Raw genomic sequence first — 18752 nt, 5'->3', positions numbered from 1 at the left:
ACCCTGTCTATAAAAATCTTAAGAAACCACAATACATATATATCTCTGTAGTGGCAAAACCATATTTCGCACCATACTCCTGGCCTGCATTCTCATGGCTCAGCAGAGAGGCAGCTGAAAATCCAAGGAAACCAGTGAAAAGGGAAAGTTTGATCCAGGAGTGGAAATGATTTTCATTCATCCAACTAGTCAAGACAATGTGACTCCCTAATAAAGCAGGAAAATGCAAACCATCATTACCTTCAGGCGGCCTTTCATCTGACTGTTGGCTGATACCTAGGGAAGAAAGGTATTGCTGAAATCTATTTCTCAACCTCAGTTTTTCTCTGTCAAGTACATGGAAATTTTAGTAATGTACTCACCAAACTAAACTTCAGCCTGACGTTTGGCAGGTGGAGTTTAAGAAATTATTATGATTGTATTTCATACATAGGAATGCCTTAAAGAATCTCATGCACCAGATTCTTCTCACCCATCCTGCACATGATATCCCCTTTTCCCATTTCAGATAACCTGTCTGTTGATTAGATGCTCATTGATTCCTGCCTCAAACACATGGCTGGGAGCGAGGAAAGTCTGTAGACTAAATTGTGTTCATTTCAATGCAAGAGGCCTGACAGGTACGGTGGATTAATAGAAGACGTAGACAGTCATTGTGGAAACATGGCTAAGGGAGGGACAGGACTGAGAGCTTAAGTGTTTCAGGCCACAGATCCATTAGGCAGTATGAAGGTGGGGAAAAGAGAGGAGGGTAAATTGTATTTCTGGTTAAGGACACTGTCACAGCAGCAGTCAGAGATGAAATTACTGATGGGTCATCCAATGAGGGTTTTTGGGTGGAGCTCAGAAATGAGATGGAGATGATCACATTGTTGGGTTTGTACTTGAGGTCTCCAGGCAGTCAAAAGGAATTAAAATAACAAATATGCAAGGAGATTGTGCAGAGCTGCAAGAATAATTGGATTGTGAAGGTACGGGATTTTAACTTTCCTAATGGAGACTGGCACAATCATACTGTTAAGAGCTTAGACTTATTGAAATTTGTTAACTGTGTTGAAGAAACTTACCTTGGGCAATATAAAAAGTGCCCCGCAAACGAGAGGGCAAAGATCGAGCCACACTGGGGTAATAGGGCAGGGCAAGTGACAGAAGGGCAACACTTTCGGAGTAATTACCATAGTTCTATTAGCTATAAAATAGATTAGTTAGGAGATGGAACTCATCCAATTTCTAAATAGGAGCAAGGTAAATTTTGATGGTGTGTGACAGGGGCTTGCAAAGGTTGGTTAGAGCAGGGATTGTTTTGTCAAAGGGACCATTGGCAAGTGGGAGGCTGTTAAAGGTGAGGCAGTTTTAATGTTCCTGTTACAGTGAAGAGCAAGGTTGGAAGGCATAGATAAAGAGATATTGAAGCCTATGCCAGGAAATAGGAGGAGATGTGGGTCACATATGGACAGCTGGGATCAACTGCATCCTTGAAGCGATATGTGGGATACAGAAGTATAATCAAGAAAGAAAACAGGAGGGCGGAAAAGAAACATGAAATAACATTGTTATAACAGATTAAGAAAAAGTCCGAAGAAATTTTATAAATATATTAAGGAAAAAAGAGTAACTTTAGAGAGAATAGGACTTTTCAAAGTCTAGAGAACATCCTTGAGCGCAGCCAGAGGAGATGGGCTAGGTTCTTAATGAATACTTCTCCTCTGTTTTTGCCATGGAAAAAGGCATGAAGACTTTGGAGCTAGAAAAAGTAAATGGGGAGTCTTTGGTTTAAGTCTACACTACCTTATGGATGTCTTAAATGCTATGAAGGCAGACAAGTCTCCAAGGCCTGACCAGTTTAATCCAAGAACATTGTTGGAAGCTAGGAAAGAAATTGTGGGAACCCTGGCTGAGATATTCAGATCAACATTAACCATGGGCTAGTAGACTGAAGGGCAGCAAACATTGTACCCTTATTTAAGGAGGTGTCAAGAAAAAAAACTGGAAACAATAGACAAACAAGTCTTACACCTGTGGTTACTGGAGAAGATTTTGAGGGATAAATACTTCTTGAAAGAGAGGGATTGATTAAAGGTTGTTGGCATGGCCTACAAACTTGATTGAGTTTATGACGACGTGACCAAGAAAGTTGATAAGGGGAGGTTGGTTAATGAAGTTTCTGTGGACTTCACTAAGATCTTCGATAAGATTTCACATGGAGACGAGCTCTGGAATGTTAGATAGCATCGGATCCAGAGAGAACTGTCTGATTGGATACAGAATTAGCTGGATGGTAGGAAGCTGAAGGTGATGGCAGAAGGATGTTTCTTGTACTAGAGGCTTGTGACTAGTAGTGTGTCTCAGTGGTCAGTGCCGGACCCATTATTGCTTGTCATCCATATCAATGACTTAGTAAATTTGCAGGTGACACTAAGTTACGTGGGACAGTGGACAATGGAGATGTTTATCAAAAAAAACATGAAGAACAGGTTGAAAACGTCAGTTTCAGATTGAACAATGTGAAATTCAATTACATTATGGCTACTTCCTTATGGGCTTCTTTACAATTAGATTATTATTTCATGCATTCTTCTTGCACATAACTAGATCTATTCTCTAACTGGTTTCTCAACAGTCTGATCTACAAATTCACCTTGTATACATTCCAGGAATTCATTCTGTGCTTTGTAATTGCAAATTTCCTGGTTTATTTGTAGTTAAAAATCTTCATTGATTACTCTGTTATCCCATTACACACACCTCCTATTTTCCTTTAATTTCTCTGCCCTAAATCATAATACCTTGGTATTATAATGCCTTGTACTTTGGTAGTTGTTTCAGACACTTAGTTCAGAGTTCCTGCCTTTGATAAATATCATTGTATTTTTAGCTCAAACTTTGCTTCCAGAAACAGTGATACAAAGGAAGTCAGAAGTGGCAAAGAACAGCACAGAACTGATTTTCAGGATCTGTCATTTTGAGTAACAGTCATTTAACAGGTCATCAAACTCCATGTTACTCTTAATTTTGCAAATGCTACAAGTAAAATGTGCTAAAACAAGCAATCCTAGGGCATTAACAATAACAATAATGCTTTTTATAATAAAAAATCTGGTTATGTTGCATGTTATATTTACAAGGCTATACAGAGCATGGAAGTGTGTGCAGTTTAAACCTTTCTGCTAACTCAGCATGATAACTTGTGCAGTTATAACAGGAAGATGGAGATAGGGTGCTTCATCCAGTAAGGAAATGTTTTATGACTCAGAGAATTTTAGGAACCATATTTGCTAAGATTTATTCTGCTTTAGTCTATAGACATCATCTCTTCTATTTTCCTTTTGTCTGGATCTGTGCTGGTGCTGCTGAACAACATCTGGCTGGTCCATCAGAATATCCCCAAGAAGACTAAAAGAACAAAAGCACCATTTATATTTGTAAGGATAAGTTGTTTTTTTGTTTTTACTTCTGTTTCATGACTGTATTTAATTGATTTTAATTTTTAAGTGTTATTATTTTTAAATATTTTTACTGATTTAATTAGTTTTTATGGTTGGATTACTTGTTAAATTGTGAGACAATCACAAACAGTACGTGTGCTTGCAACACTGTGTGTCCGACAGAGTGATCAGCAGCACTGGGGCTCCACAGGGGACTGTCTCGTCTCCCTTTCTCTTCACCATTTATACCTCGGACTTCAATTACTGCACAGAGTCTTGTCATCTTCAGAAGTTTTCTGATGACTCTGCCGTAGTTGGATGCATAAGCAAGGGAGATGAGGCTGAGTACAGGGCTACGGTAGGAAACTTTGTCACATGGTGTGAGCAGAATTATCTGCAGCTTAATGTGAAAAAGACTAAGGAGCTGGTGGTAGACCTGAGGAGAGCTAAGGTATCGGTGACCCCTGTTTCCATCCGGGTGGTCAGTGTGGACATGGTGGAGGATTACAAATACCTGGGGATACAAATTGACAATAAACTGGACTGGTCAAAGAACACTGATGCTGTCTACAAGAAGGTCCAGAGCCGTCTCTATTTCCTGAGGAGACTGAGGTCCTTTAACATCTGCCGGACGATGCTGAGGATGTTCTAAGAGTCTGTGGTGGCCAGTGCTATCATGTTTGCTGTTGTGTGCTGGGGCAGCAGGCTGAGGGTAGCAGACACCAACAGAATCAACAAACTCATGGGTAAGGCCAGTGATGTTGTGGGGATAGAACTGAACTCTCTCACTGTGTTGTCTGAAAAGAGGGTGCTGTCTAAGTTGCCTGCCATCTTGGTCAATGTCTCCCATCCACTAAATAATGTACTGGGTGGGCACAGGAGTACATTCAGCCAGAGACTCATTCCACCAAGATGCAGCACAGTGCGTCATAGGAAGTCATTCCTGCCTGTGGCCATCAAACTTTACAACTCCTCCCTTGGAGGGTCAGCCACCCTGAGCCAATAGGCTGGTCCTGGACCTATTTCATAATTTACTGGCATAATTTACATACTACTATTTAACTATTTATGGTTCTATTACTATTTATTATTTATGGTGCAACTGTAACGAAAACCAATTTCCCCCGGGATCAATAAAGTATGACTATGACTATGACTAAACTTTCAAACCCTGACAACTTTGACAGATGACACATAAAAGCCTGAGAGCACATACCACCAGGGTCAAGGATAACTTCCATCCCCCTGTTATCAGACCCTTGAATTGACCTTTCATATGTTGCCAATGAATTCTTGATCTCGATGAAGTATTTTTGCTATTATTTTGCACTATTTATTTAACTTATGTACAATATATCTTGTGAGGCCTCAGTTGGTCAGGGTTGACCATGGATGTTGTGTTCTAGCTGTCTAGATACACAAGCCTGGGCAGTGCGATATGGAGAGCAAACTACTGCCCTTGTGGCCAGCTTCCCATCTCCGCGCATCTGATGAACTCAAAGGAACGGCAGAGACTGATACAGTTTGGCACCAGCAGCATCAGAGTAGTTCCCAGTCAGCATTGAACTCAAGTAGGATTGCCTTAGGGACTTCAGTTCCAGATTCTTCCCTCTAAGTTTACTGTACTCCCAAAGCCTTCCCTATGAGTGGATATAGCCACAAGGCAGCAGAGGTTTGAGATCAGAGTTACTTCTTGTAAATGAGCAGCCAACCACAGGTGATGAGCCCCATCTGCCTGCAGTGATTGCTTTTAAGGCACCAGTAACCCACCTTTGCCCTTCTCCTGTCAGTAGAAATAGCTCTGCCTGGCTTAGTAAGGACCGGAGCTGGACAACTGTCAGAGGTTATTTGAGATGTATGCCATAGGGAGCATTTAATAGGTAGTGGGAGCTTGTCCCCATTACCAACCCTGTCTATAAAAATCTTAAGAAACCACAATACATATATATCTCTGTAGTGGCAAAACCATATTTCGCACCATACTCCTGGCCTGCATTCTCATGGCTCAGCAGAGAGGCAGCTGAAAATCCAAGGAAACCAGTGAAAAGGGAAAGTTTGATCCAGGAGTGGAAATGATTTTCATTCATCCAACTAGTCAAGACAATGTGACTCCCTAATAAAGCAGGAAAATGCAAACCATCATTACCTTCAGGCGGCCTTTCATCTGACTGTTGGCTGATACCTAGGGAAGAAAGGTATTGCTGAAATCTATTTCTCAACCTCAGTTTTTCTCTGTCAAGTACATGGAAATTTTAGTAATGTACTCACCAAACTAAACTTCAGCCTGACGTTTGGCAGGTGGAGTTTAAGAAATTATTATGATTGTATTTCATACATAGGAATGCCTTAAAGAATCTCATGCACCAGATTCTTCTCACCCATCCTGCACATGATATCCCCTTTTCCCATTTCAGATAACCTGTCTGTTGATTAGATGCTCATTGATTCCTGCCTCAAACACATGGCTGGGAGCGAGGAAAGTCTGTAGACTAAATTGTGTTCATTTCAATGCAAGAGGCCTGACAGGTACGGTGGATTAATAGAAGACGTAGACAGTCATTGTGGAAACATGGCTAAGGGAGGGACAGGACTGAGAGCTTAAGTGTTTCAGGCCACAGATCCATTAGGCAGTATGAAGGTGGGGAAAAGAGAGGAGGGTAAATTGTATTTCTGGTTAAGGACACTGTCACAGCAGCAGTCAGAGATGAAATTACTGATGGGTCATCCAATGAGGGTTTTTGGGTGGAGCTCAGAAATGAGATGGAGATGATCACATTGTTGGGTTTGTACTTGAGGTCTCCAGGCAGTCAAAAGGAATTAAAATAACAAATATGCAAGGAGATTGTGCAGAGCTGCAAGAATAATTGGATTGTGAAGGTACGGGATTTTAACTTTCCTAATGGAGACTGGCACAATCATACTGTTAAGAGCTTAGACTTATTGAAATTTGTTAACTGTGTTGAAGAAACTTACCTTGGGCAATATAAAAAGTGCCCCGCAAACGAGAGGGCAAAGATCGAGCCACACTGGGGTAATAGGGCAGGGCAAGTGACAGAAGGGCAACACTTTCGGAGTAATTACCATAGTTCTATTAGCTATAAAATAGATTAGTTAGGAGATGGAACTCATCCAATTTCTAAATAGGAGCAAGGTAAATTTTGATGGTGTGTGACAGGGGCTTGCAAAGGTTGGTTAGAGCAGGGATTGTTTTGTCAAAGGGACCATTGGCAAGTGGGAGGCTGTTAAAGGTGAGGCAGTTTTAATGTTCCTGTTACAGTGAAGAGCAAGGTTGGAAGGCATAGATAAAGAGATATTGAAGCCTATGCCAGGAAATAGGAGGAGATGTGGGTCACATATGGACAGCTGGGATCAACTGCATCCTTGAAGCGATATGTGGGATACAGAAGTATAATCAAGAAAGAAAACAGGAGGGCGGAAAAGAAACATGAAATAACATTGTTATAACAGATTAAGAAAAAGTCCGAAGAAATTTTATAAATATATTAAGGAAAAAAGAGTAACTTTAGAGAGAATAGGACTTTTCAAAGTCTAGAGAACATCCTTGAGCGCAGCCAGAGGAGATGGGCTAGGTTCTTAATGAATACTTCTCCTCTGTTTTTGCCATGGAAAAAGGCATGAAGACTTTGGAGCTAGAAAAAGTAAATGGGGAGTCTTTGGTTTAAGTCTACACTACCTTATGGATGTCTTAAATGCTATGAAGGCAGACAAGTCTCCAAGGCCTGACCAGTTTAATCCAAGAACATTGTTGGAAGCTAGGAAAGAAATTGTGGGAACCCTGGCTGAGATATTCAGATCAACATTAACCATGGGCTAGTAGACTGAAGGGCAGCAAACATTGTACCCTTATTTAAGGAGGTGTCAAGAAAAAAAACTGGAAACAATAGACAAACAAGTCTTACACCTGTGGTTACTGGAGAAGATTTTGAGGGATAAATACTTCTTGAAAGAGAGGGATTGATTAAAGGTTGTTGGCATGGCCTACAAACTTGATTGAGTTTATGACGACGTGACCAAGAAAGTTGATAAGGGGAGGTTGGTTAATGAAGTTTCTGTGGACTTCACTAAGATCTTTGATAAGATTTCACATAGAGACGAGCCCTGGAATGTTAGATCGCATAAGATCCGGAGAGAACTGTCTAATTGGATACAGAATTAGCTGGATGGTAGGAAGCTGAAGGTGATGGTAGAAGGATGTTTCATGTACTAGAGGCTTGTGACTAGTAGTGTGTCTCAGTAGTCAGTGCCGGACCCATTATTGCTTGTCATCTATATCAATGACTTAGTAAATTTGCAGGTGACATTAAGTTACGTGGGACAGTGGACAATGGAGATGTTTATCAATAAAAACATGAAGAACAGGTTGAAAACGTCAGTTTCAGATTGAACAATGTGAAATTCAATTACATTATGGCTACTTTCTTATGTGCTTCTTTACAATTAGATTATTAGTACATGCATTCTCCTTGCACATAACTAGATCTATTCTCTAACTGGTTTCTCAACAGTCTGATCTACAAATTCACCTTGTATACATTCCAGGAATTCATTCTGTGCTTTGTAATTGCAAATTTCCTGGTTTATTTGTAGTTTGAAATCTTCATTTATTACTCTGTTACCCCATTACACACGCCTCCTATTTTCCTTTAATTTCTGCGCCTTAAATCATAATACCTTGGTATCATAATGCCTTGTACTTTGGTAGTTGTTTCAGACATTTAGTTCAGAGTTCCTGCCTTTGATAAATATCATTGTATTTTTAGCTCAAACTTTGCTTCCAGAAACAGTGATACAAAGGAAGTCAGAAGCGGCAAAGAACAGCACAGAACTGATTTTCAGGATCTGTCATTTTGAGTAACAGTCATCTAACAGGTCATCAAACTCCATGTTACTCTTAACTTTGCAAATGCTACAAGTAAAATGTGCTAAAACAAGCAACCCTAGGGCATTAACAATAACAATAATAATAATGCTTTTTACAATAAAACATCTGGTTATGTTGTATGATATATTTACAAGGCTATGCAGAGCACGGAAGCGTGTGCAGTTTAAACCTTTCTGCTAACACGGCATGATACGTTGTGCAACCATAACAGGAAGATAGAGATAGGGTGCTTCACCCAATAAGGAAATGTTTTATGACTCAGAGAATTTTAGCAATGATATTTGCTAAGATTTATTCTGCTTTAGTCTATAGACATCATCTCTTCTATTTGCCTTTTGTCTGGATCTGTGCTGGTGCTGCTGAACAACATCTGGCTGCTCCATCAGAATATCCCCAAGAAGGCTAAAAGACCAAAAGCACCATTTAGGATAGACAAAGGATAGATCGTTTTTTCCCCATTACTTCTGTTTCATGAATGTATTTAATTGATTTTAATTTTTAAGTGTTTTTATTTTTAAATATTTTTACTGATTTAATTAATTTTTAAGGTTGGATTACAGGGCTACGGTAGGAAACTTTGTCACATGGTGTGAGCAGAATTATCTGCAGCTTAATGTGAAAAAGACTAAGGAGCTGGTGGTAGACCTGAGGAGACCAAAGGTACCGGTGACCCCTGTTTCCATTCAGGGGGTCAGTGTGGACATGGTGGAGGATGACAAGTACCTGGGGATATGAATTGACAATAAAAAAAGGATGACAGGAGTGAAGGTAGGACCGATTAGAGGTAAAGGTGGGAAGATGTGCCTGGAGGCTGTGGAAGTGAGCGAGGTCCTCAATGAATACTTCTCTTCGGTATTCACCAATGAGGGGGAACTTGATGATGGTGAGGACAATATGAGTGAGGTTGATGTTCTGGAGCATGTTGATATTAAGGGAGAGGAGGTGTTGGAGTTGTTAAAATACATTAGGACAGATAAGTCCCCGGGGCCTGACGGAATATTCCCCAGGCTGCTCCACGAGGCGAGGGAAGAGATTGCTGAGCCTCTGGCTAGGATCTTTATGTCCTCGTTGTCCACGGGAATGGTACCGGAGGATTGGAGGGAGGCGAATGTTGTCCCCTTGTTCAAAAAAGGTAGTAGGGATAGTCCGGGTAATTACAGACCAGTGAGTCTTATGTCTGTGGCGGGAAAGCTGTTGGAAAAGATTTTTAGAGATAGGATCTACGGACATTTAGAGAATCATGTTCTGATCAGGGACAGTCAGCATGGCTTTGTGAAGGGCAGATCGTGTCTAACAAGCCTGATAGAGTTCTTTGAGGAGGTGACCAGGCATATAGATGAGGGTAATGCAGTGGATATGATCTATATGGATTTTAGTAAGGTATTTGACAAGGTTCCACACGGTAGGCTTATTCAGAAAGTTAGAAGGCATGGGATCCAGGGAAGTTTGGCCAGGTGGATTCAGAATTGGCTTGCCTGCAGAAGGCAGAGGATGGTGGTGGAGGGAGTACATTCAGATTGGAGGATTGTGACTAGTGGTGTCCCACAAGGATCTGCTCTGGGACCTCTACTTTTCGTGATTTTTATTAATGACCTGGATGTGGGGGTAGAAGGGTGGGTTGGCAAGTTTGCAGACGACACAAAGGTTGGTGGTGTTGTAGATAGTGTAGAGGATTGTCAAAGATTGCAGAGAGACATTGATAGGATGCAGAAGTGGGCTGAGAAGTGGCAGATGGAGTTCAACCCAGAGAAGTGTGAGGTGGTACACTTTGGAAGGACAAACTCCAAGGCAGAGTACAAAGTAAATGGCAGGATACTTGGTAGTGTGGAGGAGCAGAGGGATCTCGGGGTACATGTCCACAGATCCCTGAAAGTTGTCTCACAGTTGGATAGGGTAGTTAAGAAAGCTTATGGGGTGTTAGCTTTCATAAGTCGAGGGATAGAGTTTAAGAGTCGCGATGTAATGATGCAGCTCTATAAAACTCTGGTTAGGCCACACTTGGAGTACTGTGTCCAGTTCTGGTCACCTCACTATAGGAAGGATGTGGAAGCATTGGAAAGGGTACAGAAGAGATTTACCAGGATGCTGCCTGGTTTAGAGAGTGTGCATTATGATCAGAGATTAAGGGAGCGAGGGCTTTACTCTTTGGAGAGAAGGAGGATGAGAGGAGACATGATAGAGGTGTACAAGATAATAAGAAGAATAGATAGAGTGGATAGCCGGCGCCTCTTCCCTGGGGCACCACTGCTCAATACAAGAGGACATGGCTTTAAGGTAAGGGGTGGGAAGTTCAAGGGGGATATTAGAGGAAGGTTTTTTACTCAGAGAGTGGTTGGTGCGTGGAATGCACTGCCTGAGTCAGTGGTGGAGGCAGATACACTAGTGAAGTTTAAGAGACTACTAGACAGATATATGGAGGAATTTAAGGTGGGGGCTTATATGGGAGGCAGGGTTTGAGGGTCGGCACAACATTGTGGGCCGAAGGGCCTGTACTGTGCTGAACTATTCTATGTTCTGTGTTAAACTGGACTGGTCAAAGAACACTGAGGCTGTCTACAAGACGGGCCAGAGCCGTCTCTATTTCCTGAGGAGACTGAGATCCTTTAACATCTACCGGACAATGTTGAGGATGTTCTACGAGTCTGTGGTGGCCAGTGCTATCATGTTTGCTATTGTGTGCTGGGGCAGCAGGCTGAGGGTAGCAGACATCAACAGAATCAACAAACTCATGGGTAAGGCCAGAGATGTTGTGGGGATAGAACTGGACTCTCTCACGGTGGTACCTGAAAAGAGGATGCTGTCTAAGTTGCATGCCATCTTGGTCAATGTCTCCCATCCACTAAATAATGTACTGGGTGGGCACAGGAGTACATTCAGCCAGAGACTCATTCCACCGAGATGCAGCACAGAGCGTCACAGGAAGTCATTCCTGCCTGTGGCCATCAAACTTTACAACTCCTCCCTTGGAGGGTCAGCCACCCTGAGCCAATAGGATGGTCCTGGACCTATTTCATAATTTACTGGCATAATTTACATACTACTATTTAACTATTTATGGTTCTATTACTATTTATTATTTATGGTGCAACTGTAACGAAAACCAATTTCCCCCGGGATCAATAAAGTATGACTATGACTATGACTAAACTTTCAAACCCTGACAACTTTGACAGATGACACATAAAAGCCTGAGAGCACTGTCACAGCAGCAGTCAGAGATGAAATTACTGATGGGTCGTCCAATGAGTGTTTTTGGGTAGAGCTCAGAAATGAGATGGAGATGATTACATTGTTGGGTTTGTACTTGAGGTCCCCAGGCAGTCAAAAGGAATTAAAATAACAAATAAGCAAGTAGGTTATGCAGAGCTGCAAGAATAATAGGGTTGTGAAGGTACAGGATTATAACTTTCCTAATGGAGACTGGCACTATCATACTGTTAAGAGCTTAGACTTGTTGAAATTTGTTAACTGTGTTCAGAAAACTTTCCTTGGGCAATATAAAAAGTGCCCTGCAAAAGAGAGGGCAAAGATTGAGCCACACTGGGGTAATAGGGCAGGGCAAGTGACAGAAGGGCAACACTTTCGGAGTAATTACCATAGTTCTATTAGTTATAAAATAGATTAGTTAGGGGATAGAACTCATCCAATTTCTAAATAGGAGCAAGGTAAATTTTGATGATATGTGACAGGGGCTTGCAAAGGTTGATTAGAGCAGGGATTGTTTTGTCAAAGGGACCATTGGCAAGTGGGAGGCTGTTAAAGGTGAGGCAGCTTTAATGTTCCTGTTACAGTGAAGAGCAAGGTTGGAGGGAATAGATAAAGAGATATTGAAGCCTATGCCAGGAAATAGGAAGAGATGTGGGTCACGTACAGACAGCTGGGATCAACTGCATCCTTGAAGCGATATGTGGGATACAGAAGTCTAATGGAGGGCGAAAAAGAAACATGAGATAACATTGTTAAAACAGATTAAGAAAAAATCCAAAGAAATTTTATAAATATATTAAGGAAAAAATAGTAAGTTTAGAGAGAATAGGACCTTTCAAAGTCTAGAGAACATCCTTGAGTGCAGCCAGAGGAGATGGGCTAGGTTCTTAATGAATATTTCTCCTCTGTTTTTGCCATGGAAAAAGGCATGAAGACTTTGGAGCTAGAAAAAGTAAATGGGGAGTCTTTGGTGTAAGTCTACACTACCTTATGGATGTCTTAAAAGCTATGAAGGCAGACAAGTCTCCAAGGCCTGACCAGTATAATCCAAGGACATTGTTGGAAGCTAGAGAAGAAATTGCGGGAACCCTGGCTGAGATATTCAGATCAACTTTAACCATGGGCTAGTAGACTGAAGGGCAGTGAACATTGTAACTTTATTTAAGGAGGTGTCAAGAAAGAAAACTGGATACAATACACAAACAAGTCTTACACCTGTGATGTACTTGTGGGTCACCTGTGGTTACTGGAGAAGATTTTGAGGGATAAATACTTCTGGAAAGACAGGAATTGATTAAAAGTTGTTGGCATGGCCTACAAACTTGATTGAGTTTATGATGTGGTGACCAAGAAAGTTGATAAGGGGAGGTTGGTTAATGAAGTTTCTGTGGACTTCACTAAGATCTTCGATAAGATTTCACATGGAGACGAGCTCTGGAATGTTAGATAGCATCGGATCCAGAGAGAACTGTCTGATTGGATACAGAATTAGCTGGATGGTAGGAAGCTGAAGGTGATGGCAGAAGGATGTTTCTTGTACTAGAGGCTTGTGACTAGTAGTGTGTCTCAGTGGTCAGTGCCGGACCCATTATTGCTTGTCATCCATATCAATGACTTAGTAAATTTGCAGGTGACACTAAGTTACGTGGGACAGTGGACAATGGAGATGTTTATCAAAAAAAACATGAAGAACAGGTTGAAAACGTTGGTTTCAGATTGAACAATGTGAAATTCAATTACATTATGGCTACTTCCTTATGGGCTTCTTTACAATTAGATTATTATTTCATGCATTCTTCTTGCACATAACTAGATCTATTCTCTAACTGGTTTCTCAACAGTCTGATCTACAAATTCACCTTGTATACATTCCAGGAATTCATTCTGTGCTTTGTAATTGCAAATTTCCTGGTTTATTTGTAGTTAAAAATCTTCATTGATTACTCTGTTATCCCGTTACACACACCTCCTATTTTCCTTTAATTTCTCTGCCCTAAATCATAATACCTTGGTATTATAATGCCTTGTACTTTGGTAGTTGTTTCAGACACTTAGTTCAGAGTTCCTGCCTTTGATAAATATCATTGTATTTTTAGCTCAAACTTTGCTTCCAGAAACAGTGATACAAAGGAAGTCAGAAGTGGCAAAGAACAGCACAGAACTGATTTTCAGGATCTGTCATTTTGAGTAACAGTCATTTAACAGGTCATCAAACTCCATGTTACTCTTAATTTTGCAAATGCTACAAGTAAAATGTGCTAAAACAAGCAATCCTAGGGCATTAACAATAACAATAATGCTTTTTATAATAAAAAATCTGGTTATGTTGCATGTTATATTTACAAGGCTATACAGAGCATGGAAGTGTGTGCAGTTTAAACCTTTCTGCTAACTCAGCATGATAACTTGTGCAGTTATAACAGGAAGATGGAGATAGGGTGCTTCATCCAGTAAGGAAATGTTTTATGACTCAGAGAATTTTAGGAACCATATTTGCTAAGATTTATTCTGCTTTAGTCTATAGACATCATCTCTTCTATTTTCCTTTTGTCTGGATCTGTGCTGGTGCTGCTGAACAACATCTGGCTGGTCCATCAGAATATCCCCAAGAAGACTAAAAGAACAAAAGCACCATTTATATTTGTAAGGATAAGTTGTTTTTTTGTTTTTACTTCTGTTTCATGACTGTATTTAATTGATTTTAATTTTTAAGTGTTATTATTTTTAAATATTTTTACTGATTTAATTAGTTTTTATGGTTGGATTACTTGTTAAATTGTGAGACAATCACAAACAGTACGTGTGCTTGCAACACTGTGTGTCCGACAGAGTGATCAGCAGCACTGGGGCTCCACAGGGGACTGTCTCGTCTCCCTTTCTCTTCACCATTTATACCTCGGACTTCAATTACTGCACAGAGTCTTGTCATCTTCAGAAGTTTTCTGATGACTCTGCCGTAGTTGGATGCATAAGCAAGGGAGATGAGGCTGAGTACAGGGCTACGGTAGGAAACTTTGTCACATGGTGTGAGCAGAATTATCTGCAGCTTAATGTGAAAAAGACTAAGGAGCTGGTGGTAGACCTGAGGAGAGCTAAGGTATCGGTGACCCCTGTTTCCATCCGGGTGGTCAGTGTGGACATGGTGGAGGATTACAAATACCTGGGGATACAAATTGACAATAAACTGGACTGGTCAAAGAACACTGATGCTGTCTACAAGAAGGTCCAGAGCCGTCTCTATTTCCTGAGGAGACTGAGGTCCTTTAACATCTGCCGGACGATGCTGAGGATGTTCTAAGAGTCTGTGGTGGCCAGTGCTATCATGTTTGCTGTTGTGTGCTGGGGCAGCAGGCTGAGGGTAGCAGACACCAACAGAATCAACAAACTCATGGGTAAGGCCAGTGATGTTGTGGGGATAGAACTGAACTCTCTCACTGTGTTGTCTGAAAAGAGGGTGCTGTCTAAGTTGCCTGCCATCTTGGTCAATGTCTCCCATCCACTAAATAATGTACTGGGTGGGCACAGGAGTACATTCAGCCAGAGACTCATTCCACCAAGATGCAGCACAGTGCGTCATAGGAAGTCATTCCTGCCTGTGGCCATCAAACTTTACAACTCCTCCCTTGGAGGGTCAGCCACCCTGAGCCAATAGGCTGGTCCTGGACCTATTTCATAATTTACTGGCATAATTTACATACTACTATTTAACTATTTATGGTTCTATTACTATTTATTATTTATGGTGCAACTGTAACGAAAACCAATTTCCCCCGGGATCAATAAAGTATGACTATGACTATGACTAAACTTTCAAACCCTGACAACTTTGACAGATGACACATAAAAGCCTGAGAGCACATACCACCAGGGTCAAGGATAACTTCCATCCCCCTGTTATCAGACCCTTGAATTGACCTTTCATATGTTGCCAATGAATTCTTGATCTCGATGAAGTATTTTTGCTATTATTTTGCACTATTTATTTAACTTATGTACAATATATCTTGAGAGGCCTCAGTTGGTCAGGGTTGACCATGGATGTTGTGTTCTAGCTGTCTAGATACACAAGCCTGGGCAGTGCGATATGGAGAGCAAACTGCTGCCCTTGTGGCCAGCTTCCCATCTCCGCGCATCTGATGAACTCAAAGGAACGGCAGAGACTGATACAGTTTGGCACCAGCAGCATCAGAGTAGTTCCCAGTCAGCATTGAACTCAAGGTAGGATTGCCTTAGGGACTTCAGTTCCAGATTCTTCCCTCTAAGTTTACTGTACTCCCAAAGCCTTCCCTATGAGTGGATATAGCCACAAGGCAGCAGAGGTTTGAGATCAGAGTTACTTCTTGTAAATGAGCAGCCAACCACAGGTGATGAGCCCCATCTGCCTGCAGTGATTGCTTTTAAGGCACCAGTAACCCACCTTTGCCCTTCTCCTGTCAGTAGAAATAGCTCTGCCTGGCTTAGTAAGGACCGGAGCTGGACAACTGTCAGAGGTTATTTGAGGTGTATGCCATAGGGAGCATTTAATAGGTAGTGGGAGCTTGTCCCCATTACCAACCCTGTCTATAAAAATCTTAAGAAACCACAATACATATATATCTCTGTAGTGGCAAAACCATATTTCGCACCATACTCCTGGCCTGCATTCTCATGGCTCAGCAGAGAGGCAGCTGAAAATCCAAGGAAACCAGTGAAAAGGGAAAGTTTGATCCAGGAGTGGAAATGATTTTCATTCATCCAACTAGTCAAGACAATGTGACTCCCTAATAAAGCAGGAAAATGCAAACCATCATTACCTTCAGGCGGCCTTTCATCTGACTGTTGGCTGATACCTAGGGAAGAAAGGTATTGCTGAAATCTATTTCTCAACCTCAGTTTTTCTCTGTCAAGTACATGGAAATTTTAGTAATGTACTCACCAAACTAAACTTCAGCCTGACGTTTGGCAGGTGGAGTTTAAGAAATTATTATGATTGTATTTCATACATAGGAATGCCTTAAAGAATCTCATGCACCAGATTCTTCTCACCCATCCTGCACATGATATCCCCTTTTCCCATTTCAGATAACCTGTCTGTTGATTAGATGCTCATTGATTCCTGCCTCAAACACATGGCTGGGAGCGAGGAAAGTCTGTAGACTAAATTGTGTTCATTTCAATGCAAGAGGCCTGACAGGTACGGTGGATTAATAGAAGACGTAGACAGTCATTGTGGAAACATGGCTAAGGGAGGGACAGGACTGAGAGCTTAAGTGTTTCAGGCCACAGATCCATTAGGCAGTATGAAGGTGGGGAAAAGAGAGGAGGGTAAATTGTATTTCTGGTTAAGGACACTGTCACAGCAGCAGTCAGAGATGAAATTACTGATGGGTCATCCAATGAGGGTTTTTGGGTGGAGCTCAGAAATGAGATGGAGATGATCACATTGTTGGGTTTGTACTTGAGGTCTCCAGGCAGTCAAAAGGAATTAAAATAACAAATATGCAAGGAGATTGTGCAGAGCTGCAAGAATAATTGGATTGTGAAGGTACGGGATTTTAACTTTCCTAATGGAGACTGGCACAATCATACTGTTAAGAGCTTAGACTTGTTGAAATTTGTTAACTGTGTTGAAGAAACTTACCTTGGGCAATATAAAAAGTGCCCCGCAAACGAGAGGGCAAAGATCGAGCCACACTGGGGTAATAGGGCAGGGCAAGTGACAGAAGGGCAACACTTTCGGAGTAATTACCATAGTTCTATTAGCTATAAAATAGATTAGTTAGGAGATGGAACTCATCCAATTTCTAAATAGGAGCAAGGTAAATTTTGATGGTGTGTGACAGGGGCTTGCAAAGGTTGGTTAGAGCAGGGATTGTTTTGTCAAAGGGACCATTGGCAAGTGGGAGGCTGTTAAAGGTGAGGCAGTTTTAATGTTCCTGTTACAGTGAAGAGCAAGGTTGGAAGGCATAGATAAAGAGATATTGAAGCCTATGCCAGGAAATAGGAGGAGATGTGGGTCACATATGGACAGCTGGGATCAACTGCATCCTTGAAGCGATATGTGGGATACAGAAGTATAATCAAGAAAGAAAACAGGAGGGCGGAAAAGAAACATGAAATAACATTGTTATAACAGATTAAGAAAAAGTCCGAAGAAATTTTATAAATATATTAAGGAAAAAAGAGTAACTTTAGAGAGAATAGGACTTTTCAAAGTCTAGAGAACATCCTTGAGCGCAGCCAGAGGAGATGGGCTAGGTTCTTAATGAATACTTCTCCTCTGTTTTTGCCATGGAAAAAGGCATGAAGACTTTGGAGCTAGAAAAAGTAAATGGGGAGTCTTTGGTTTAAGTCTACACTACCTTATGGATGTCTTAAATGCTATGAAGGCAGACAAGTCTCCAAGGCCTGACCAGTTTAATCCAAGAACATTGTTGGAAGCTAGGAAAGAAATTGTGGGAACCCTGGCTGAGATATTCAGATCAACATTAACCATGGGCTAGTAGACTGAAGGGCAGCAAACATTGTACCCTTATTTAAGGAGGTGTCAAGAAAAAAAACTGGAAACAATAGACAAACAAGTCTTACACCTGTGGTTACTGGAGAAGATTTTGAGGGATAAATACTTGTTGAAAGAGAGGGATTGATTAAAGGTTGTTGGCATGGCCTACAAACTTGATTGAGTTTATGACGACGTGACCAAGAAAGTTGATAAGGGGAGGTTGGTTAATGAAGTTTCTGTGGACTTCACTAAGATCTTTGATAAGATTTCACATGGAGACGAGCCCTGGAATGTTAGATCGCATAGGATCCAGAGAGAACTGTCTAATTGGATACAGAATTAGCTGGATGGTAGGAAGCTGAAGGTGATGGTAGAAGGATGTTTCATGTACTAGAGGCTTGTGACTAGTAGTGTGTCTCAGTAGTCAGTGCCGGACCCATTATTGCTTGTCATCTATATCAATGACTTAGTAAATTTGCAGGTGACATTAAGTTACGTGGGACAGTGGACAATGGAGATGTTTATCAATAAAAACATGAAGAACAGGTTGAAAACGTCAGTTTCAGATTGAACAATGTGAAATTCAATTACATTATGGCTACTTTCTTATGTGCTTCTTTACAATTAGATTATTAGTACATGCATTCTCCTTGCACATAACTAGATCTATTCTCTAACTGGTTTCTCAACAGTCTGATCTACAAATTCACCTTGTATACATTCCAGGAATTCATTC

General features: G+C 41.1%; 1 protein-coding gene across 3 annotated transcripts in view; it reads right to left on the bottom strand.

Moving 5' to 3' along the window:
- LOC140202765 (uncharacterized) overlaps positions 1 to 18752 on the bottom strand; it is a 126920-nt gene that overhangs the window by 99514 nt on the left and 8654 nt on the right. For 2 of the 3 annotated variants that reach the window (XM_072268075.1, XM_072268076.1), the window contains one exon: positions 16329 to 16364. In XM_072268075.1, coding sequence (XP_072124176.1) covers positions 16329 to 16364 — 36 coding nt within the window. Of the gene's footprint in view, positions 1 to 240; positions 277 to 16328; positions 16365 to 18752 lie in introns of all 3 variants that reach the window. The other variant, XM_072268074.1, reaches the window with a different exon arrangement.

Source organism: Mobula birostris, chromosome 9, assembly GCF_030028105.1.
Source record: "Mobula birostris isolate sMobBir1 chromosome 9, sMobBir1.hap1, whole genome shotgun sequence".
Classification (NCBI taxonomy): domain Eukaryota; kingdom Metazoa; phylum Chordata; class Chondrichthyes; order Myliobatiformes; family Myliobatidae; genus Mobula; species Mobula birostris.
This window is presented reverse-complemented; position numbering and strand designations above follow the sequence as displayed.